The 24,974-nt window shown below is 41.1% G+C and overlaps 2 protein-coding genes across 6 annotated transcripts; one reads left to right on the forward strand and one right to left on the reverse strand.

Moving 5' to 3' along the window:
• Nucleotides 1-30: 30 nt before the first annotated feature.
• Nucleotides 31-18,321, reverse strand: ccdc187 (coiled-coil domain containing 187). Of its 5 annotated transcripts, none has more exons than XM_039799520.1 (13): nt 17,918-18,319; nt 17,417-17,509; nt 12,034-12,096; nt 11,337-11,475; nt 10,627-10,717; nt 5,050-5,113; nt 3,093-4,436; nt 2,490-2,611; nt 2,294-2,365; nt 2,072-2,206; nt 1,841-1,935; nt 1,640-1,734; nt 31-1,490 (listed from the first exon to the last, which is right to left on the reverse strand). In XM_039799520.1, the coding sequence occupies exons 2-13, from the start codon at nt 17,466-17,468 to the stop codon at nt 1,342-1,344; spliced, it is 2,421 nt and encodes an 806-aa protein (XP_039655454.1). In that variant the 5' UTR covers nt 17,469-17,509; nt 17,918-18,319; the 3' UTR covers nt 31-1,341. The 5 variants fall into 5 exon arrangements, with proteins under 5 accessions (XP_039655454.1, XP_039655456.1, XP_039655455.1 ...); XM_039799522.1 differs by lacking the exon at nt 17,918-18,319 and adding an exon at nt 14,057-14,174 and having other exon boundaries at nt 17,417-17,503; XM_039799521.1 differs by lacking the exons at nt 17,417-17,509; nt 17,918-18,319 and adding exons at nt 14,057-14,174; nt 14,788-15,019.
• LOC120558505 (urotensin-2-like) lies at nt 15,014-24,041 on the forward strand. Its single transcript, XM_039799527.1, has 5 exons — nt 15,014-15,334; nt 22,307-22,460; nt 22,865-22,987; nt 23,390-23,430; nt 23,541-24,041. Exons 1-5 carry the CDS (start codon nt 15,296-15,298, stop codon nt 23,652-23,654), a joined length of 471 nt encoding a protein of 156 aa, XP_039655461.1. The 5' UTR covers nt 15,014-15,295; the 3' UTR covers nt 23,655-24,041.
• The last annotated feature ends 933 nt before the right edge of the window (nt 24,042-24,974 follow it).

Consider the following 24,974-nt stretch of genomic DNA (forward strand, 5'->3'; position numbering starts at 1 on the left):
ACAGTACTTACAAAAAGTTGTTAAAGTCAATAAAAATGTGATTATATTTTATTTGTTGTACTTTCATACAGAACAATTGCATTCATAGTGGTCCACCTGCAGTGGCATATTTCATCTGTAAAAAACAAACGAAACAACAAAAGGAGGTTTAAAATGTGGGAGTAATAGGAACATAAAAAAAAAAAAAAAAACAAAGACAACAAGTGAGACCAATAACTGGTTATATGTGCGTAAAAATAAGGTTTTTTTTAGTATTCTGTAAAATGGATAATGGTACTGATTGATAAAAGCCCACCTGGCAAAAAATACATAAACATCAGTTGGGTATGGATCAAGTAATGTAAGTTTAAAAAGGTCCACTTACAAGTTTATTGAAGCTTTTTCAACTGCATCGGTCTTCAGTCAGCGAATGGGGATGGTTCAGGTGTCGTCATGTGACCCATGTATGGGAATGTAGTCATGTGATAAGTTGTTGTATATAGGGGGAGACCTAAAATGACTGAGATGCAGTTGAAACCTCCAAAAAGCTAGTACTGTAAGTGGATCTTTGATCTTAGATTAGTTTGTTACATATACTGCTCCCAGAGGTTTATTAATATCTGGATATGACACTCAAACAATTGAACATACGTTGAGGATTGTTGCAATATGTTTTTTCAAATGGGATTTCCATTTAATAAGGTTAAAACAAGTTAATGTGATTGTCATTGTACCATTGTAAACATTGCTGGAGCCCTGCCAAACTGCTTTGAAACTAAGTTGATAGCCACTCTGAAAGTGGATGTCTTAAAGTAGCTTGTCCTAAAACCACGTCAGGGTTAAAAGGTAATCAAAATAACTTTTTGTTTTGTCATTTGACATTTTTGATTGCCCCCACCCTACAGCTTTGGTTTTACTTCCCTTAATGCTGTGGGGCATCAGTGCTAACCACTGCACCACCGTGCCTCCACCAAAGAGCATCCAAAATGTCAAATGAAATAACATGAAGCGATTATAGATAATGGATGGACTCTTGACACATCAACTAAATAAAAACAAACATAAAAAGTTTCAAATATAATAAAAATATAATTAACAGTGAAGATTTCAACAACTTCCCTTTGAAAATTATAAAAAGGCATGAGTCCAAAGTGTTGTCATTATTCACTTCATGAAGAAATATAAAATGTCACTTCTCTCAATTCACTCTGTTCCACTGGTCTAAAGTGCTAGTAGGGGTGGCTGGTAGAGAGAACTATATTCTTGTAATCTTAAACTAATAAGAGCTCTGTAGCTGAACTTATATTTAGTGTTATAAAATATATAGATGTGATGCACTCCAACAGCACAATGTGTGGAAAATTATTGTTGCTTGCAATTTTCCTTCTTCTCTTTGAGTTTAGTGCGTCCTGATTTGTCCATTTGCCGTTTTGTGGGTGGGATGAAAGTAGGCTCCTCGAGTAAGTCATGCAAGCCAGAATGTGGCATGGGAAGGGTCTCACAGGCTGGACCTATAAGATAAGATAAGATGGAATTTATTGAACCAACAATGGGGAAATTCCCTTGTCCCAGCATCTCTAAATTGAAGGAAATAGGACGCGAGTGTCCACCCATTGTTTTAACGGTTCATTTTGGGTGCCATCTGTCGTGTTTACAGTACCTGCTTGTCCCACTCGGAGGCCCTCTGTGCTTTCCCTTCTGGCCTGGAAGGTCGGGTCCAGCTCCTCCGCAATGTTTCTGATCTGCTGGGCTTGTCTGTAAAGGCAGCAGTTGTAAGTCAGCATATAAACTAGATGAAAGGCATATGGTCACAATACAGACATTTATCAGTTTCATGCATATTTCATCTAAAGACACTTACGGCATAGTGGAGAATGGGCTGGGTGGCTGGTTCTCTGGGGAGCACTCCTCAGTGGGGGAAGGAAGTCCCTCTGAGTCAAGCCTCTCTCGTTGGACCTAAGGCAGTGGAAAAAAAAAAAGGAGTCAATCTCATTTTATCACCTTGTTATTGAAGTGAAAGACATGCATGACAATGAAATGCACCGTCTTTAGTTAGCTGAAACTGTGTTTTAAATAACTCCGACATATTTACCGGTTGGTCTCCTGCAGCCCGTCGGTCATGATGACTGATCATCGCTCTGTGCTCGCGCCACGATGCCGGCCCTTCTAGCTCACGAGATCTTCGCTTTGACTTAATTTCCTGCTTCTGCATAAAGCGTGCAATTTCCTAGCGCAAAAACACGACAACGGATCATTTCACAGGTGGACATTAAACATGATACATGGGTACTGATGACTTGTCAATTCGTCGTACCTCATCCTGCGCCACTTGTGCTACTCTGAAGTCTCCCTCTGGGTAAGAACTGCATGGCGAGGGCCGAGAGTTCTGCGAAAACAAGACCGTAAAAGACAGAATTCATTTTTTTTATTGAAAAGAGAAACTGATCTTCTGGCCTTTCTCCTCGACTTCTAAATCACGCCGTTTCATGATAAACTCTTGGATCCCCTACCCTCCTCAACAGCTTTTCCTCTTCCTCCTGCAGCTTGTGAGCCAGTTCCTCATCCTGCAGGACCTGCCGCAGCTCCCCCAGGTCCAGGCTTGTCTCGCCTGGCTCTGGTTGCAGTGACGCTCCTAAGGGTGAAGTATGACAGTGTCAAATCCAAAAGGAACTGAAGTGACTATTATGACAACCAGCATACAAGTTGTAAAAAACAACATGGAAATCAGTGATGAATCAGACAAGTGTACTGACACAGAGGCTGAAAGACCCAAGGACCGATGACATTTGAATCACACCAAGAGATAAGAGGAAGCAACATGTGAGGGAATGTTGCTAGATTTTGAGAGAAACTTCATATCACTTATTCCCGCACTACATCAAGAAGGAAGATAAAAATGAAAAGCACACATTATTTCAGGACTACTAATTATAGATACGAAAAAAGAAAATGTCCCACTTCAGCAAGAGACCCCAAGACACCAGTAAAACCAAAATTTGTCCAGATTAGACGATGATTGAGGGAAGGTGAGAGGAGCAGATGTAAACAGAGAGGTAGGGCAAAGCAAAGCTTTCCCTCTGCAGATTGGAGTTGGCTGCAGTTCTGGGTGTTACCTGCTGCCAGGCGCCTTGACCTATCCCTGGTTGAAGCCCTGCGGCTTCTGCTGCTGAGGCTTTGGCTACGCTGTGGGGCTTTTCGATGGGGCAGCTCTACTCTCCTCTCCGCCTCCTGCTCCTCCTCTGAGCTTAACCTTTCTTCTATGTTCTTCTGGTGCCAATGCCTGCGTTCTCTTGTTGTCCTCTTGACCCTGCAATGATTCGCATTCCTCTCCCTCTCGTCATCGTTAGTGTACCTGTGCCCTCTCCACCTTCTACTGCCTCCCCCGTCTCTGTTAGCAAGATACAGGTCTCTATTCATCTCATCAACCTTGCCATCACGCTCCACATTATTACGGTGCCCGTCTCCGTCTTCTCTGTGATCTCTCCTACTGTTCTCTTGGTATGACAGTCTCCTCCTCTCCCTGATGTCTCCATGGAAACTGTGCCTGGTGGTGGCAGCTCTCTGGAAGACCCTCTGATGTGGTTGGGAGTCGCTGCAGGAGACCTCACTCCCATGAAGCACCTGGCTGTCTCTGCTTTGAGGCCTTATTTGTAGTGGTGCCCCGTTGACGCCAAACCTCACAGGCACGCCCCTCTCTCTGAGGACCTGGCCCAGCATCTCCCAGACTCGTGTGGTTTCCCCCTGTTGCCTGTTAGAGCTCCTGGTGTGGTCCTGAAAATGGACATGCTTGTCGGGGTTGTCCTTATAGCTCCAGGTCCGCGCCAAGTCTCTGTTGCTGTGTTTACTCCTGTCAGGTAGCCTGACAGATTCACTACGACTACATCGCCTTTCTCTTACTTCAACTAACCTCCGGTCTCTATCCTGATCTCTGTTCCTGTGCAAACCCTGATACTCCTCTCCATGGTTCCTTTCCTGATCCCAATTCCTAGGCTTCCTCCTCTCTAAGTCCCCATTTTCATAAAAGTCCTCATTCCACTCTCCTCTCTCCTCTGTAAAGCTGCTGCGAGAGCTAACACCTGTGTAGTTTCTCTCTTGCGGCTGATGTAAAGATGCCTGGCGCCGAGGAGGTGCTGTGTTGAGCCTTTCATTCAGTCTCTGGGACCTGATAGAGAGCTGTTCAGAGAAAACCGTGTCCGAGTCCTCTGAATCCTCACTCAAACGCTCTCCCAATTCACTCCTGATTTCCCTTATGGAATCTGTGTGTCCTTGATTTGACCATGCACTTGTGTTTCTCTGAGCTGCTACCCCCCTGGGGGAGTCAGCCTGAGGCCTTGTTAAGTCTGAATGGTTGTGAGAAGTAGGCCATTGCCACCTGGTGGTGGTAGAAGGGTACTGCTTCTCTCGTTGGTGAAGGCTGCTGCTGAGTGGGGATGGCAGGGCAGGCTCCCTGGCGCTGCCTTTAGTAATGCCAAACATGCAAACACAAAAGCAGGGAGGATGGGTGAGGCTGTTAGTGGGTAATATTAGAGGAGTGCAGTTAATTATGAGGCAACACATATTAAAAATAGCAGCATGTCCTTTAAGCAAGAGTATTTGTTAGACAATTTATATAAATGTTTTAGACAAACTGAGGCTTTCCAATACAGATATACAATCATGCATTAAAGACTACACCTTACATGCATGTAACTGATGCAGAACACAACACATTAAAGAGATAATAATATAAAGTGACAGCTATGTAGGATATGTTTTGTTCATGCATGTATGTGGAGAATGATTTAAATATAACAATAATAAGCAGTAGCAGTGAAGCAAAGCATGGTTAGGGAGAAGCCAAGGAAGCCCTGTACTTTATCCTACTTTAAGTGGAACAAATAATTATTTGTTCAGAAAATACATTTATAACATACATTTTAGATCAAAAAATGACAAATTCCTAAACATTCAAACATCACCATTTTCTTTAAAATGATTTGTCAGTATGTAAGGATTGCTGGCTAATGTCACATAAGAATACAGTCAACAAAACACTACAACATAAACAAAATAGCAAAATGTAAACCGTACCTTCACTATGGCTCCTCCTCATGATTCTCTGCTCCTCCTCTTCCTGCATTCGTTTAGCTATTTCCTGCGGAGACACAGACATACTGATTGCTTCTTTGTAAACCATTATGAGTAACCCATTAGGAATTTAGGCTAAATGAAGATTACAGAGAAATGAAGCTGTTCTGTCAAATATGCAAATAAACATAGAAACATAGTTAGAACTTTAGACTTTGATAACATTTTCAAACTAGATTTCATTGTCCTGTTACAACCCCTTGATCCAAACCAAAATTATTTGCCAATTACAAAAGTCACAATCTTTCATTTGGCTCATTTCCCTTATTTTATAACAATCCACAGAACTAATTTACTTATTTACTAATACTGAATTAATCTGGATAAAAGCATTATATAAATATAGCAAAACAAGCTCAACTCACTGAGAGCAGTCAGGTTATACTACTGGTGTGCAAACATGAATTGGTATGACTGCAACGGTTTTCTCTAAAACATCATTTATACTGTGCGGTTTCAACCAGAAGATGGCAGCATAACATAGACAGTGAAAAAAGAAAGCAAGGTAACAACTGTATTCACTGTCAAAATATTTAGGAAACTTTTGATTAATGTCCAAGATTTTATCCACCACCAGGAGGTTTTGCTTTCATATCATCTTTTTTTCACAATGTACAAAAAGCTGCTCTTAGACTGTAGGTACTAATGCTATTTCATCCATTTAACCTCACGACACGTTTTGCCTTAAATTTACTCAGGTCCCTTGATTTGATCTATACATTATAAGCATTCAAGTGACAACATGAGTAAAACCTGGACCAAGGTCTCAGACCCCGTTTGGAGTCGACTGATTTTACATCAAAGAAGAGAATCTAATCTATCTACATCTGGCATGTCTACAGAGGAGGCTACACCAAATGCAGAGCCATGTTGTGTGACGTAGTGCCACTGTGACGTGATCTGACATCTTAATTCTAGGTGGCCGAACTAATTATTTAGGACAGGGCTCTGTCTGACTGCAATGGAAACTAGGAGACTACATGAGAGACAAATAAAACTTTTAATCTCCTTGAGCCGGAACTTTGGACCAGAAAAACTCCGACAGAAGCAGATCAACAGGACTGTTTCACTTGAAGTAACACCTTGTCACTGGATAATGCCTGCTCTTACAAGCGCCGCTATGCTGGACTGCTTCTCTGAAGGCGAAACCCCACCATGTCTTTGTGTTGCTTTCCTTGGAAAGGCCAGAACTAATAATGTTTCCTACAAATCAGCAGATTCTACCAGTGAATTTTATGAAATCTCTCTCTGTAGGCTGCATTTGCAACATAAATCATAACTAAAAGCTAACGCAGCTCCTTTTGGCTTTGCAATCAGGGCGTGTGTGTCAGCCACTTTGCCAGCATCAGCAGACAATTAGCAGCTTGCCATGGCAGGTTAGGCGCAAAGTGCCACAGGGATCTGGCATTTAAAACTGCACAGCCTGGCGCCTTCTGTTCCTTAATTAAAGACACAATCTACAGGGAGGCAAATATTTAATCAACACCTCTGATCAGCCAGTCATTAAGGAAGGTAAGCAAACAGGAGTGTTAATAGTTCACCATTTGATCCTAACATAAACACTCCTAAAAAGAAATGATTACATCCACACAGGAATAGTATATTCTCCTACTATTTGCTGCATTACCTTAACCCATTACTTTTAACCCAGTAGGTAAAAGTCCATTTAACTCTTGAGTGTAGACACCTCAGTTCAAACCCAAAACCTTTAATAATGATGAATGAACCCCACAGTCTCTCTGACCTCACATCCTCCAAACAAGGACCTTCTATAAGCCTGTCCAAGGCAGCCTTCTCTAAAAAGGAAACTGCAGGGTAAAAGGAAAATATTATGCTGGAGCAGCCTTGTGACGCAGACCACTCCACTGGACCTGCTGGGGAGTTTCGTGGCAGAGTTAGCTTCCCCCCCACCCCCACAATGCTTTTCTACTTACACAGCTCAACTCTTAAATTTATATTGTTGAGCAATCAGTTTCTGTAAAGCAACCGATGTTCAGAAATGCACATGCGTGCTGTAAAAAGCGCAGACATAAAGACAAAAAATGTTGACGGATCTGGCTTCTGTGTGAACAGGGAGAGGTGATTGATGGGAGCCATCTGGTTGTCCCTTCGCGTTTGGGTTGCAAGATGAATTGTTTTTGTGTTCACAACATTTTGGAGAGATCTAGTGCTGTACCACAAATTAGGACTAGGAAAGAATGGAAAACAAATGTCAACCATCACTGCATTATCTAGATATTAATGTTATATTTGTATCCAAAATCAGATGGTAAAAAAATTTAACTCATGTTGTCTACAACTGAAACAAGACTAATAGGTCTACAGCCACTCTTCGAGAAGAGGAAAAAAAAAAAAAAAAAAAACCTTGTCGGAACCCTGAAAACATGTTGGAAACCCAGAAACAATGTTATACCATTTAATGGAAAGGCTAATCAAATAAAGCTGAGTCCCTCACATTATTAAACAATGCACTTAAGTAATGTTTTGACTTAACCTGCCTCTTCCTAAAACTGCAGATTTTACACGTCGAATGTGTACATCCAGTGAGGCTCGGTATGCACACATGAGTGCATTCTGTATGAAGAGGTTGATGGTCCATGTCTGGAATCAACCACCAGAGAAATAGCTTGATTCATCATCCAGATGGTAGCTGACAGGCTGTGTCTCTGTTTACCAGCTGACTTTGCTCATACAGCCCTCTTAAGGCACAGTGGATACAGAGGCCCCGAGCGGCCCTTTGCTGCAACGGCCATTCATTATGGATTCACTTAGTCCTAGAGAGAGCGCAAAGTGAACCATATGATACTCCCTGACCTGCTTGTAACAGGGAGATAATTAAATGATATATAAGTATGTCCCAGGTGCCATATACATCAAAGAGTCCCTCTGCTGAAGTTTATGGTTAATGCTGGTGCTATTTTAAGTTTGTGTAAACTGCCAGGGTTGGTCAGAATCTAGATTATGCCCAGTTCTGTAGTTTGAGAACCAAAGAATCATTAATCTACCTTTACAAGCAGCGGTATTCTGCTTTGTCCACCACCTCCTACAGAGAGCAACAGTTACTGAGTCAGATAATCCATTACAGCATCATCCATTGACACAGTCTACAATATTGTGGCTCAAACTAGGAAGTCGTTTGGGAAGTTTAACAGAAACTCTGATAAAACTTCTTACCTCGGAAATGAATTGTAACTGAAATTAATTCAAGCTGACCACAGCCACTTTGTCTGCGGAGAAGGAAACAACCAACTTTCAACAACCAACTTTCCAGCCAACAGTGGGGGAGCGAGAATCATTTGGGAGTGGAGTAAAACTTCAGGTCTTGCTCTGTGTCCCCTCTTTTGGGACAATGTGTCGGACTCCAATTAAAGACCTATATATCCCGCACATTCATTAAATTGGTATTGCATTGATCTTAAGAAAGAACCAAATAAGACGATAAGATAAAAGTCAAATACATTTGTTCAATCAGTCAAGCATCGGAGATACAATACACAGATCTGTGGGATCTTTCCCTAGCAACAGACAAAAATCCGGAGCGGGTCTACGGATCTCTAGACTGTCAGACCTCAAGAGCCCCAATCTATACTTCCCCTCATCTCTTATACTTTCTTTCTTGGGCCCCCTCTTTTCTCCAGCACAGGGAGTGTTTATTTTCACACAACACACGCCAGGGTCGAGGCCACTGTGATGTCTCGTCTTCATTTGCTCTCACGTGAAGCTGTACATTCTGCTCCTGTTTCACTTGTTATTATTACTCAATGTACTTTGCTTGGGTCTCACGACCTTTAACTACTCCATAGTTATGGCTTAAGCTAAACTTTCTGTGCGTCAGAGTTTCCTTTGTTTGGGGGAATGCAATTCTTGTCCGGAGAACTTTTACCCACCGTCTCTATGACAGCACACAACTCTGTGCAATAAGCATATACCAAAACACACTTGGGGCCCTATCTTGCACCCGGTGCAGTGCAGCGCAAAGCCCAACGCAGGTGTCTTTGCTAGGTTAAGACCGACGCAGTTGTCAATTTCCCGTCCAGTGCTCACGTCATTTAAATAGCAAATGCACCTGCGCCTGTCTTTGCGCCCATGGGCGTGCTGGTCTTACAGGGAGGTGTTTTCAGGTGAATTCTTGGCGTATTGCCATCTTGAGGCAGCGGAAAGTGATCGCGCCATTGACCAACAAAAATCTAGTCTTAAGTCAATAGCGCAGCATTTCATTGTTATTTTAACAGCAAATTAGTAAAATGCGCCTAGGCTCGTGCACAATGTGTGCACACACACAAATATTACCATAATAGCAATGCGCCAAGGTACAAACGCACCTGGCTTTTAAAAGGAATGGGAGATGACACTGATTGGTTTATTGAGTGTTACACCCAAAACACACCTATGATTAAAGAAGACACTAAGTACAACCCTTTTGAACCATGCGCCCAGCGCACGGACACTTTTTTCCACCATCAAACTAGCAAAAGTGGATTTGGACATGCCCTAAATGCACCTGCACCATGTGCTTCAAGCCATGTGCTTAGATCGTTAAAATAGGGCCCTTGGTCTCTTATGGAAACCTTTTACATTCTTATTATATTTATCTGCAAATAGTAAGAACATTATTCTACACTTTGCTTTTGTGGTTTCTGTTTTATCACTGCATTGTGCCAAGTTGAACTTGTCCATACAGTACAGTGTCTGGCTCTGCTCTGGTTGCTGACAGCAACTAGACACCCACAGGAAAGGATTTGTGCCTCTTTCAGAAGCAAATCCCTCAAAATATTTCGCTTTACAAACTTTGCGGTCACATTTGTGTCTTCTTATTAACTGATTCATCTTTTGGTTTCAAGCTAAGCTTAACACCACAGATGTTTTAATTTAAAAATGAAATAATGAGGGACTGGTAAAGGAACACTGATTTCCAACCTTTCCATATATCAGTCATCCAAGGGCCATGTCTCTATCTTTCACAATATTCTCTAGGCTTCTGTGGCCAAAATAAAGATATCAGATCATATGATGGACTGTCAGTGTGCCAAGTAGAAAGCTAAAGTAAAGAGTTGTAGTAGCAGCAGTGTGTAGCAGCCTAGCAGCCCACTGACCGAGATAATGAGTTTTATGCAGACACTGATGGGTGCAGATCTTCGAATATAAAAAGACTTTTCAAAATTGGAGGTGGGTAATCAGTGGATAATTGACAAGTAGGTGCAGATTCAGAACTGATCTTCGCACTCTTTATACTGGGTAACACTGGTCTGAGTATGTGAAGTTGAAAATGTCTGTATAAATCTAACTGGTATGCACCAGTTAGATTTATACAGACATTTTCACTGGGGGAAAGGCTGTGAATACTAACTCCTGCCTCGATGTAAAAGTATAGTTGTTAACCACCACCACAGACTGAATGTCCACATAGCTGCCAGTGAAATATTCTTTTAAAAATATTGCTAGATCTTTAATGCATTAATTGGAGAAATGTAAAACTAGATGCAGACAGAATTAAATCTGTTTAAAACAGTTTGTGCTCACCTCATCTTCCTGCTCCCTCCTCCGGGCCTCCTCGGCACAACGCTGGATCTCCTCCTGAATTACACGGGCATATTCAAAGTCTTCCTCCTCTCTACAGAGCAGTCAGTGAAGAAAAAAGGACTTTTTACTCTTGTGACGTATGTGATAAAACTACCAACACATCAATGTCAATAAGAATATAAATCTGCATAGTAAATCTACTAGGGTAGAATTTGGGCTGCACAATATAGTTTTTTTGATCTTCTTCACAATGATGTACAATCAACTGACGCAATAAAAAGGCTGCAACATATCCCAAAAGACACTCCGAGATTTGTTTTGTGTTAGTTAAAAGAAAATATTATTAGAATGAATTAAAATGTGTCTGCCATTGTTATTTTAGTGGTGCCTTTTATATTCAATTCACTGTTCAATTTGTTTAACAAAAGAATGTTGGAAATGGTTTACTTTAATTTTTTTTAAATTCAACACTCAATTTGTTGTATTTCAGCAGAATACTGAAAGCAACAGAAAGGTAGAACGGAGTACACTTTCGTATTGGTTTATTTTTCTCAAGTAATATCGTTACCACGATATTCCCCAATGTTATCGCATATTTTCCTCATATGGTGCAGCCCTAGTCAGAATACATGCAGGACACTGCTATCTGAATCTTAGTGCAGCAGTGTGAGCTGTGTTGCAGTACGCTTTGAGGAGCAGGGGTCACCTACAGTTGTCTGGAGGCCTGTCTGAGGAGGGTGCTCTGCTGGGCCTGCTCCTCTTCCTCCTCATCCTGCAGCCTTTTCGCTACACGGATGTCATTCTGCACTAGCTGGTTCTTCTGGATGTTGGTGGTATAGTATTGCTCGACTATGAGGGAAAGGCAGAGAAAAAGGCAGAGGGTCTCAAAAGTTTGACAATGAAGGACCATGTCTTATCAAGATTGTAGTAATAAATAATTACTATGTTACTTCTGGTCTAAAATCGGTTGATTTTTGAGTATTCACGACTGCGGTGTTGTTAATTTGAAACATTGTGGCGTGCCAGACCCGCAGTGTACTTTTGAGAAGTCCTACAAACCGACACCAAATTACATGTCACTTTGTCTACTGTGCAACACTGCAAAGAGACAGACAAAAAGCGAGCCAAAAAGAAGTTCAATGCAACGGAGGTTTTTTCAGTCTGCCTTGGTAACCCATGAGAATAATATAGCATTTTACTCATGTATGTTTTATTGTCAATCTGTCATTTGTATTAATAGCTGCCAAGTATAATCAGTAGCTAAATTCCATAACAGGATAACTAAAGATGAAGCCCCACAACACAGAAAGTGGTGATTCACTGAGACAGACTAGCCCCACGCAGTCTACACCTTAGTGTAGTGTGCAGCTGTACTGCTGCCACATGGTAGCTTGACATTGGACTTACTCTCCTGTTCCTGCAGGTTGTGTGCCAACACTCCATCCTCCAGCACAGCAAAACACTCGCACACTGAAACAACAGAGGACAACAACACTTCAGCGCCATACAAAAGGTTACAAAAGTGTTCAAATTAATGGAGGGGGGGACATGCGTAAGTAACAAAGTGAGCAGTTCTCTCAGCTTGAGAGCTAAAACAACAGAAAAGCATTTGGATGGCTTAAAAAGAGACAATGTTGTGGAGCTTTTGGTGCAGCACTTTGTCTAAAAAGGGAAAGAATAGGATACGAGTGCTGTGTGTCACGTTGGTTGTTAATTCAAAAAGACAAAAAGGCGGAGGAGTGTCCCTTGAGAAACTTTAGGAGAAAAAAAAAAAAAAACATCCACCACTCTGGCATGAATTCCATGTTTAACATAAAAGGCTCCAATAAAATCCCCATCATAACAGGGTGCCAGTGTTCCAGAGCAACACCCAAGTGGCCACAATTTTTGCTGTCCTCTCAAAGTTAGTGGGTTTAGTAGCGACAGAGGAATAGGTCCAATCTAACATGCTCGATTTCAGAGCATCTTCTGTGTATGCAATGCATGTACTATATACATAGATATAGTACGACTATAAAGTCCGAAATACGTAATCTTTAAAATTGTGCTTGTAAAGATCTTAAGGAGGAAGATTCATGCTTTTTTGTTTACTAATGTGCTCACTATTACAACCAAATGAAGATTTTAGGAACTACCACCTGCAACCACATATACTGGGAAGCCAGTGCAGATGGTACAAAAGTATGTTGAGTGAAATCTGTTAGGTTGTCGGAAATCCCAAGGCTTTAGCTCAGAGCTCTCTGTACACCAACTATGTCTGGTTCTCTATATCAAGCCACTCTGTGGCAAGCTGAGCCTTCCTATCCCATGATCCCATAGTCTGGCCACCTGCTGCTGGATACGGTAATAAAACATATCGGTTTCATGTCATTAACGTTCTCTAGCCTTGCCTTGTTTTGTCAGAAAGCTGACAAAGAACTTCATGGGGACTTTAATATAGACAACAATTATGCAAAGAAAATGTTACCAAACGTCGTCAAAGAAGTCAAAAACAAACAAAGTCAAACAACGGGATAATTGGTAAGAGAGACCTATAATGTGTCGAATACCCAGTTTTGCCCTACTCCTTGGCCTGTACATTGTTTTTTATAGCTTTAGCATCTGTGGACTGTTATTCTCATCTATAGCCATGCCAAGTGTTTACAGTAGTCCTTAATGAGCCACGATAGCTGCGATGTGCCGAAGCCCAAGGGTGTTTAAAGTCTGTCAAACAAGCTCAAAAGTTACTCGGGAGAAAATCAACACAGACAGGCAGCAGCACTGTTGCCCAGCTGTTTTCGCCACTTCCTCCATCTTAGCAGACACACAGCTCACTGTGACGAGACAAAACCGCTTTGATATCTCACAAGGGAACCTAGAATGGCCGTCTACTCTTACAATGGTGCTTTCAAATGCCAGGAGGACAGAAGACAGCATTTAATAAGAGATTGTGCTCACTGCAGAGGGAAAAGCCTCAAGCCTGAGCCAGAGGCAGGGCCAATTAAAAACAACTGTCCTACGACTAATCCCTCCACTGAGCCTATAAGAGCAGGCAGGGCCACTTCTGTGGAGACAACAGCTACGTTTACATCCATACTCTTAATGCTTAGGATATTCAAGTATTCAGATTATGAGCTAAGTTGACACACACACACGTAAATGCCTTATTTTGTTTATAATAACCTGTTTTAGCTCATAACCCAGCTATAGAAAACCTGAATATATATTGTATACTCCTGTAACCGTTGAGGTACAAATGTGATCCAGTATCTAGAATACTGTGCATGTAAACCTGGCTGTCACTGTAAGCGCTCTGTAAGGGAGATGTCAAAGCTAAAACATTTATTCTCACTTTGTGCTTTTTTTTATCCCTTTGTGAGAAGAAGTACAAATGTAAAAACAAGGACATTTTTGCAAAGAAAACAAGCAAAGACCCTGGAAGTTTACTTACTGCCTAAGATTCGCTGGATGGTGCCATAGATGATGAGAATAAATGGAAGGCCTCAAGATTCATTGTAAGAGTGACATCGGGCCTACAGTCTTTGGTATAGCTGTGACCATCTGTGTGGCTAATTGAAAACACACGAAAACATCAAGCATTCAACCCATCCCAGACTTTAAGACTCCTTCTGTGCTTGCTGTCTTGCTAAGTTTGTACTCTCAAAGCAAAACGTTGGTTGTTTTTCTTTCTCCCGACACATATTCCCTATCTTGTCACTGTTTACACATTCATATTTTTCAGTCCTCTTTGTTTCCATTATTGCTGCACCTTAACAGAACTAATGGAGCCTGCTCTGACAATACAATGTTCAAATTCAACATTTATAGAACTGCTTCTGAGTTGATATAACAAGTCAAACTGAGGATGTGTCCTCTTTGTCCAGTTCTGTAAATAGAGAATAGGGAGAAAAGGCCAACTTCTGAGACATTCTTGTGGGAAAATTTACTCTATCCTCAAAATCCTAAAAATGGAAAAGAAAAAAAACAAAACACAACGTTCTTGCTTAGAATAAATCTCTGGGTATATTTTATTCTACAGGGGGCCAAGCCCAACAGTCAAAGTTCATAGAAATCACCCAGACAGCACTAAGCCATCAAAAGGGTCTGTTTACACCATATGTGACCACATAAGTCTACACTGCGAGTTAGCCCACACCACAACAGACATACATTACCACTTACACCTGTCGTGGAGCTTAAGAGACTATCCGCTAAATGGATCTCCAAGCTGCCCTTACGCGCCCAGTCTGTCAACGAGGAGGGTTTAAGTCGAAGGTTTGGTTGTAATCCAACAGGACCAATTCAAAACAGTTCAAAACATGAGTTTACACTTAAGTCCTAGTCAGGAAGCCAAACGAAAGTATGAAGGAGGGAAAGAGGAAAAGCGTGTAAGCACGCAAGTGTGTGTGGGTGTGTTTGCCTTGCGGGTTTACTTGTTTTTAACTACAGTCACATCAGGGAGGGGCAAGGAGACGGTGTTTTTATGACTGCTAAACAGGTTTTGACGGACTGGTTGTGCACATGGAGACGTGTTTAGTTAAGAGCGCAGGCCGAATGGGTTTTCAAAATAGTAAAGAGTCTCCAACTGTAAGCTTCTTAATAGGGGCACTGAAAGGACCCCGTTTGGCCGTGTCAGTTTCCTAAGAGGATAGTTAATCCAAGATCCAGCAGATCAGAACAGAAATTGGCAATGGCATTTGAACACCAGAGGCTAAGATCTACTAAAGGGGTAAGATTGTCTAAGAAAGAGTGCAAAAAAACAGTAGATAAGATTTCAAAATATTAGCAGTCACCTACAGCATTGCCTAGTATGTTCCAAAAGTGTGGGCAGACTGCCTTTGCAGTGAGACTGGGGGAGAAGGTTTATTTTTTCCTATTTGAATGTCCCTTCCCTTACACATATTCTACATGTATCTTTAACATTTTTGCTGATGTAACTAAAATCTCATAGGTGAATGCATGCAATTTGGCTTATGGTAGAACTCCCACCAACATTATCTAACTGATAGCAAGCCGACCTGAAAAAAAATGATGTAGATTATCTCAGGCATCCAGCTTGGAGGAGCAGCCGATTAAACACTGACAGAGATATTTTTGTTTCATCTTTGGAGGCGCTTGGATAGCAGCAGTGGCAAGTGCCTGCCAAACAAAGAGACCGGCAAAAGGAGAAAATGACAAGGGTTCTATTTTAAGCCAAAATCCCCCTCACATATCTATCTGTGTGTGTGTGTGTGTGTGTGTGTGTGTTCTGTTCTCCTGCTCACTGCTTTTTGCACAAAATTTCACCATGAAGTATCAGTCTATCCCACAGCTTTTTGTGCTGTGTTATAAACTAGGTGAACTGGACCAGGTTGTCATGGAGAACAAAAAGAGGTGAAGGGTAATGGAACTCTGGGTCAGTTGGTGAGAGTGAAATTAGGAACAGGGGGGAGGTGGGGGAATTCCTCTGGGAGCTGCATTCCCTCTGCACATCAGGCTATATCAGGAGCAGCCAGAGGAGGGACAAAACAGGAACTGATAAGAGAGGGGGAAAACAAAGAAAACTGACTTAGCTGAGTCTGAGGAGGAAAGTGAAGGAGAAGTGGGACACACTACAGCTCTTAGGGAAATTGAAGCATAAACAACCACAATGGGGGGGCCAAGTAAATGACCCCAGTGCCACAGAGAGGGACAACAGCACAGTTTGACAAATCTGTCTGGTGAAAGTAGATGATGACCGGAAAAAATTACACTGATCAGACATCTGATTTACATGCTGCTATTGTCTCAATGAGCAGTTTTTTTTGCTGCCATTACTGGCTTTGTTTGCGCACTGGCCCCTGCTTGAAAAAGCATAAAAATGCAAAGCTGCACAGTGTGCCCTTTGTGTATGGATACAAGAGCGGAGTGCTGAATTATCGCTCTTGATAAAAGACACGCAGACCTATTTCTATCCCATTCATTAGTGTGGACATGCCAAAGACTGAGTCAACAGTCTGCAACCAGGCCATAGCTTTGACATTCCTTACATGTGAATGTTTTCATACTTACATGCAAGCAGATACAACTAATTTAGTTCATAAAAGCTGCCTGCATAAGTATGACCTGACAAATTCTGTTGCTGTGCATATGAATTTTTTTGTAGGATTTGCAGCTGGTTCTACTAAACACCACTACAATACGCACTCCAACTTGTTGTTTCTCAGTATCTGAATGCCTTCATATGTTGGACAGCAACTTCATTTTTGCAGTCTACGGTCCAGAGATCAAACATATGAGCGATTACGATTGCTTTGTTTGGGTTTACAAATGAAATTGAATTTAAAATTGAAATGTTTTCCCAATCACTGTATATTCTGCATAAGACACTTTTTCTACTGCAAGTCAGAATGTTTCAACAAAAAATGTACTTCACTTATGTTATTGAAAGCACTTTCTTCCCCCAGAATTTTTTTTCTCCCAAACAGCTTTCTTATCCCTTGCTCTTATCTGCAGCCAGCACTGTTTACAATGCGATCCATCTCTGTACAGGTTTATGACTGAACCGGTGTCTGCTGCATATAGTCAACTCTACTCTAAAGTACGCAGCAAACGGGTAGACAAGTTTGTCCTTAGTATTCACTGTGCTAAAGTGTCCATGAATCAAATAATTAACCCATACCATACTAGTACCATGTCTGCAGTTCAGTAGCTGACCCTGACCTCCCTGTGGAGGGGCTAAACAAAAACAACTTTTCTCCAGGACAAACCATGAACGTTCTGCACACACTTTTTCCATACTCAATGGTTCTATTGATGTAGGAGGTGTCTCTGTGTGGGAGTATGTGCTTACCTTCTCGGACACGTGGAAGGTTGGACTGGTCAATTTCCAGCTCTGCCATCATTGTCCCGGTTGTGTCACAGCCTCATGGTGATACAGAAGACCCTGACACCAGAAAGGGAATTTTGGAAGTTATTATCTGGCAAATTAAATGAGACCCAAGGGCAAGGCACAAACCAGAAGAAAGGAAACAGTCAAGCTACACAGACAATTTGGTGAACATTAGTGTATTTAAAGTTGAAAACAGATTACGGATTATCTCAGTGGTGTAAATGCAAAAAAAGTTAGCTATTAGGCCTACTAAGAAACTCTGCACCAATGACAGCTGACAGCAACAAAGATAACACGAGCAGTGCTGCTGTTAACAGTAACGTTAACTAAGTTAGAGCCTGCAAGAATCAACAGTAGCTGCATTTCGGACATTGTGTTTCGAGCAAAGTAAAAAAAACAAAAACAAAACAGACAAACATTCAATCAGTCTGTGTACCAAAGAGTCATTGTTTTATAACCTACCTGTTCCCCGGCACGTTGCACACACAGGCTCCAGTGTTGTGTATGTAAAGTTACACACAGCCTATTCAACAAGTAGCTACAGTACCAAACATGACAGCGAAGTGTCAACTTTGTCCACTCCGTCGCACTTCCCCTCTTCTTCTTTTTGTCTCTCTACAAATTATCCAAAGTGTTAAGAACGTGCTTGACCGTTTCTAACGCCTCTACTTCTGTTGTGAATTGTATACGAAACCGACGGTCTTGTTCATCAATGAAACAAAGCCCCGTTGAATAGCGAAAAAAAGCCAGGGCGGACAAACTTAGCCCACAGACTGTAGCACCGGCTGCTTCTTCATAGCTCCTGTTCGGCAGCAGTGGGGGCGGTTAATCGTTGCTGCTGCCTTCACGTGCTCCTCCAAACTCAGATTTATCTCTTAACTCAGGCAAACATGTTAGGATTAAGCAGCGTAAAGAGAGGCGCACAACAACACAGCATTAGGATTTCACCTCCAGTTAGTAACACCCATCCCACTAAATATTACAACTTGAATATCATACAGGCCCAGGCACACACTTTCGTGTGTGTCCACTGAGTTGCAGTATTTCGAATAGTTTTGAAGGCAACACTTTAACCAGCCGAATGTTCCAATCACTCAAAGAATTAGCTGGAGTTTCCAGAGCAGAAGTGTGTTGTTGGGTGACCAGACGTCCCCGGTTCCCGGGGACAGTCCCCGGTTTCGGTGACCTGTCCCCGGTTTTCACTGTGACCGAGAGACCCGAAATTGGAATGAAATAGTCGTGCACCCTACACGCACAGGCTCAAGACAGCCAGAGCCCCAGCAGGCCTCAGAGCTCAGAGATGTTCTAGAATGCTCATTTTATGATGCTAGCTAAAATTACTGTTTATTTACATGGAGTCTGGTGGGTTTAGCGAACGCAATTTCGCGGACTGTCTGTTTTAAAAAAAAGGATCTTACTCTTTAACAGAAAGATCGACCTCCTTAGAAATCCTTTCCATAATGTTGTCAGACACTTAGAATATTAATCTGAGCCTGTCAGTGGCAAAACGAGCACTTTTATGAACGTAAATACAAACTGGACAATTGACGTCTTGTTAATTTACATTGTAGCTTGTTTCATCGTTGCCGACTGCAGCGATCTCGTTTAATACTGGACCAATGTCAAAGGAAAATATTTCCTCGATCGTTTTAATTGTATCCGATACTCAATGAGCTGTTGTATATACAGTGCAGCTCTAGGTCTAGTGACGCCCCCCTGGTCACCTTACTATTGTCTTCATTTAATTATTTGAATTTCAATAATTATCTTAATATGCATAAAAAAGTCCAAATATTATTGAGGAGAAACCCGATTGGTACCACAAAGTGACATGTTGGCAACTCTAAAAGATTTAAAGCACGTTCTGAAAATGGGGTAAAACATTTCACTTGATGATATGATATGCTGCCTTAAAAATGTCTTGTAAATGTCAATGAAGATGATATTTTATAAGCTTTTAGGTTTTAAAGGCTACAGGTGTCTCTGTCAATCTAAGACTATTTGAAGACTGATAAAAAGAGAAAAGAAAGGAGTCAAAGAAAAAAAAAAGACAACTGTCTCGGAATATATTTTTCCCTTTTAGAACCCCACTGGACAGTTCACACTGGAGGCCAATTTGCTGAACATGTGAAGAAGTAGTATATTGCATGGTTAATGTGGTTTTTCTAGACGTACTGTTGCCCTCTGCTGGCTGTACATACATCAGTCAGATATCCATGAGGTCAAATAATGTCAGCAAGTTCCAAAAACTTGCCAGGTCACATTGCTTGGACTATTGTTGTTTGGTGTGATGTGTAGCTTTGGAATCCAAGACCTTCAGCATTAAGACTATATATAAAGCAGGTATTTTCAGTAATAATCTTTAGCCAGCCGGTGTTTATGTGAAATCAAAGGTTGATAATCAATATAATGTAACTTCTGAATCATGTCTGCTGTGCCTATGGTATTTCAGCGGTGGAGCAAATGATCATTTCATTAATGGAACCATCACATTCTGCTGTTACAAGATGTATTAATATATTTCAGAGGAAGATATTTCTGTTTTTATTCTGAAGATGTAGTTGCTTATATTGAGATATTTATTTTTTCTGGCAAAACAAATGATACACTGAATACATTGCATTACTGTTTTTAAACCACCCACCAGGTGAGATCTAATCAGACCAACCATCACTTTGGCCAGAACCACAACAATGCTGCTAACACTGCCCCTGACCCACTCCTTGCCATCTTTGGTTTAGTGGTGTTTAACCCCAACATCACAAACTATGAAGGGCAAGCCATGTCCCTATGTACTTTGTTGGCCAGGCGCATCATTTTGCAACAGTGGAAATCAGAGATCAGCCCCCCTTTTCAGCAATGGCTTAGAGAGTTATAGGAAACGTACTACACATGGAAAGACACCGCTATAAAATGTCTAACAATGAAAGAATTTTCCATAAAATATGGCATCCTCTGCTGATCAAATGGTCAGAAGCGTGTAAGACAAATAACGGCCAGGGTGACACCCCTAGTTCTTGAGTATGCAGCTTTTCTTTCTTTTTTCTCTGAATTTGTCCCGGGCACTATGTTAACTGTCATCATTTCATTTTTCCTCTCTGCTGGCTTTTTTACTTATTTACTTTTTATTTTTATTGTTATTTTTTTATATTTTCCGTGGGGTTGGGGTGGTATAGGCTTTGTATGCTTTTGTTGTATTGTTGCTTAAACTTTCAGAAAACCCAGAGGGAAGGCTCTTGTACCATTATTCTGTATAACCCCTGTACAAACGATTCCTTCAAAAAATATATTTAAAAAAACAATGCTGCTAACATGTTAATGCAGTAGTACTCTAAACCCTAGGGACTATCTGTCACATTTTGCACTACTTTGGCTACCTTAGTGTATTTTACTGCAAACACTTGTTTACATTCATATTCAAGATTTTGAAAGCAGGACTTTATTTGTAATGAAATATTTTTCCATTGAGATATTGCAACTTATACTAAAATGTACTTTTTATAAATGTATTAACTTATTTATTACTTAAGGGAAAGGATTTAAATATCAAGTGGAAAAAGGAATTCTCAACAAATACATGGTTGTTAGAATTAAGTTTAGCCTCTAAACTTTGTCCATGGTGATTGGTCAACATGTCGACAATGATTCTCTATATGCAACACCCTAATAGGTGTTGCTTTTCATAGAATTTATTTACTGTTAATTGCTCTCTGCTCTGTTCACACTGATCCACATTATATCGTATGAATCTCAAGACGTTGATGTTACGAAACACCTGTCCTGTACCTTGAAGAAATTCTAGATTCTTCATAAAATTGCAAGTAGCAGGAAAAACTTAAAGTATGGGGGAGTCAACATTTATTTTAGAGGCCAGAATAAGCTAGGATTGACAGCAGGGCCTTGACTAATGCAGAATATAAATCGTAATAGCTTTTTATGATATAAAGCAACACCTAATGGAGTGTCTGGCCTTCTGGCTATAAAACTAAATGTCACTGTCGCTTTGTCGAGCCTCATTATCATACAAAAAACTGAACATTGACGTCACACTTCTAATAAATATACAAATTACATAGGTGCAAAATGTGACTCTGTAAATAGCTATCTCCACCTGTCCCCCGTCTCCATTTATAGGAACGGTTTTCTGACTCTGTCCATCTATGCTGGACGTACTAATAAAGGTGAGTTTTATTGTATGACTATGAAGAAGTGAAAGCACAAATCTTACCAGAACAAGTCCTCTAAATAATATGCATGAATCAATCTGATTCAGTGACCCATGGAAAATTCTTAGCTGTCCTAAATTGAGTTAAAATGTCAGATGGCTTATGGGCTACAGGGCCTTGAACATTTTAGCATTTCCACTGAACCTCTGTGCAAGTAATTATGCAGTTTTTCTGTGGGCTATGAGTCAAGGGGATTCAAATGGCCCAAGAGTTTAATGAGATGGTAACATAAAAACATTAGTCATTTAGCTGCCCACTTTCTCCACCTGCTCCCCTACGGGATGTTGTGGAGAATGACATCTGAAACACCTGCTTCAATCCCATTTACAAACTCAGTAAAACAGTCAATCAAGCTGAAGAGCTGGTAAAACATGACTGTGCCCTTGAAGCATTGGCCACAACACTTGTCTTTTTATTGAGCCTATAATTCACCTGTGACTGCCTGTTGATTTATGGCAGTTAGAAAGGATGGGACTGTGGATATTGCTGATGGCTGTTGTGGCCAGCACAAGTGTGTGTGTGTGTGTCTGCTGTGGGGCATGCAGGAGGGGGGATAGGCTACAGCTGGAAGTATATAACCCAGTTGGGACCAACAGAGCATGTACAAGTCTTCTTTCCACCTGAGGACCACCGTGCGAATCAGATCCACTTCCAGCAACAGCGTCCTGTAGTGATGAAGTGTAACCTTCTCCTGTCCTGGGCCTTCCTGCTCTTGGCCTCTGGCCCACTGCTGGCCCACCCCATCACAGACTCTGCAGAGATGCCCTATCCAGGACCTGGTAAGTGGAAAGTTAAATCTCTATTATAGCTGTTATTCACAGAAATGCACTAGTTCAGTACCTTGATTAGCATTTTTAGTAATAAAAGGTAATTTGTGAAGATTAATGGCAGGCAAGCCCTGTCCTCAGGCCTTGAAGTAATTACTTTAGAATCGCAGTGTTGAACACTGATTGTTCTGCCAAAGTTCACACCAGAGAATATAATCAGTTTTCTGTTTAAATAACCATGAAAAAAGTCATCATTAGTTGCTGGAGAATATGTCATGACAAGAGTCAAACCATGTGTTTACCATTTAGCATAAACTACTACACTATTAACACAAAATAGACGCATGCTAGAAAATGTGAATAATAATGGTGAATTGTGCATTACCAATTTTGTGTGGTTGTTGGGTTATCCTCAGTATCAGTGGAGGACGGAGGAGTCGGCGCCCTGGATGATCTGTCTCTCTCTGAGCAAACCTTCCCTCCTCAGGATGGCGGGCTCAGATATTCCACTCTAATATCTGGGGAGTTTAACCGAGATGGTAAGAAACACACATAACCCCACACACACACACACACACACACACACACACACACACACTCTGCTCATCTTATATTAAAGTGCTCATACTCAATGCAGACACTTACTTTATCCAGGGGAAATCACCCGCTTTCTTTTTTTGCAGAAACATTGTGCTACAAATTTGAATTGATACACACAATTATACCAGTGTCATATTTTTCTATGGCTGGATATCAAGCAGCACCACTGGAGAACCAGACAGTTGGAGGTATTGATCACGACCGGGTAGTTTGCAGTTGTGGAGTGTGTCTACTCTGCCACTGCCCAAAAGCCTGACATGCACAGAAACATGCCTGATGCAGCACAGCTGACATGAGTTATCTCAAACATCAGAATAATCCCATGTTTTCTTTCCTCTCAGGTGTCAGAACAGGCCTGCTTCCGAGGGGGATGAAAAGAGAGGTGGGGTTTTTTTCCCCAACAAATGTTATGCCTAAAACAACAACGAAAAGTAAGCTACAAAGATGCTGTAAATACAATGTTTACCACGACTACTTTATCCTGTCTTTCAGGTCCTATTGGAGAAACAGAGTCTCCTAAATCCTTTCAGCCGTGTGCTGGGCATCCGGAAGCAGTTCAGGAAGCGAGCAGGGAATTCTGAGTGTTTCTGGAAGTACTGCGTCTAAAACTGTCAACAGACATTGACGCTACACAAGAGACAGGGCTTGCACTAAAACAAAGATACATATCTTGCACTCACATTAAAACATGCAAACAAAATAAGAAACATCATACATGTATATACTGTATGTGCGCATATGCATGCCCAGGTGCATGTACTCACACATACACACTCACATACATAAGCGCTGTCAGTATTTGTTCACAAAAAGAACAATGCCATAGGTATGATTGAGACAAGTTGCCTGGGGACTTAATGATAATTTATTGAGATATCTTTTATGTTGTGTGAAACTATATTTATGTACACACATTTGTTAAAAGTCCTTGGTTGTCTAATGCAAGACCAAATGTATTTTAATTGTAAAAGTCAAAGGTTATACAGCACTGGATGTTGAGTAGAAATAAAAACTAAATTATAAATACTGTATTTGCAAATTGTCTTTTCTTGATTTAAACTGTTGGTGAGAAACATATTGGCAGCAGAAGAAACCACTATCCCTTTCCTAAAGTAAAAGAAGAAACAAAAAGACGGAGCAAACTTTGTTCTCGAGTTTTCTTCATTTTTTCCTTTTTTTTATTATTTTACAGCAGAAAGAATATAAAGCATTCAGAAAACATCTTCAATATTTTAAGGGCAATTCAAAACGTTTTGCATGGCTTCAGCAGCTGAAATCTCTTTTTTTTAACATATCCATCGAGTCAGTGACGCTTGTACATGCACAATTACAAAAATAAAACTTACAAACAAGAGAAGGGAAGAAAAAGGAGGAAAGCAAAACACATTAGGAGAACCAAGAGGAGATGAAAGTTTTAAGGGTAGGGGGCGGGAGCGGAGAAAAATTGGGTCACATAACAGGGAAAGACAGAGAGAAAGACAGCTATAGAGGAGAGGAAAATAGATCTAACACTAGTTCACATGCAAAGTGTCGAGGACCCGTAACTTTCTATCAAAGCAGGGCCTTTTTTTTTCTTCTCGGTTTGGAATTGATGAAAACGTGCAGTTCGGTAAAGGGTGCCATATAATTGCTGTCCATAAACTACTGAATGCTTGTCTTGCAATACTGGCATTTGCATAAGAGTAAGTCGACTACATGTGTCCAATCATTTTAAACTTCGCTAGGTCTATAAGTCTCCACAAAATAGTTCTTTATTGCTCTGTGTCCACAAGTGGAATATGTTGTAAAACTGTTTCTGTTCTGTTGTCCTGATGTGCCTACCTTTCTCTGGTTTGGGAGCCTGGGAAAAAGAAGAGGAGGAAAGGCAGATTCCCAGGTCAATTCACAGAACGTCTTGAAATTGATAATACTGTATATGAAGAGTGC

This window comes from Perca fluviatilis, chromosome 5, assembly GCF_010015445.1.
Source record: "Perca fluviatilis chromosome 5, GENO_Pfluv_1.0, whole genome shotgun sequence".
Classification (NCBI taxonomy): domain Eukaryota; kingdom Metazoa; phylum Chordata; class Actinopteri; order Perciformes; family Percidae; genus Perca; species Perca fluviatilis.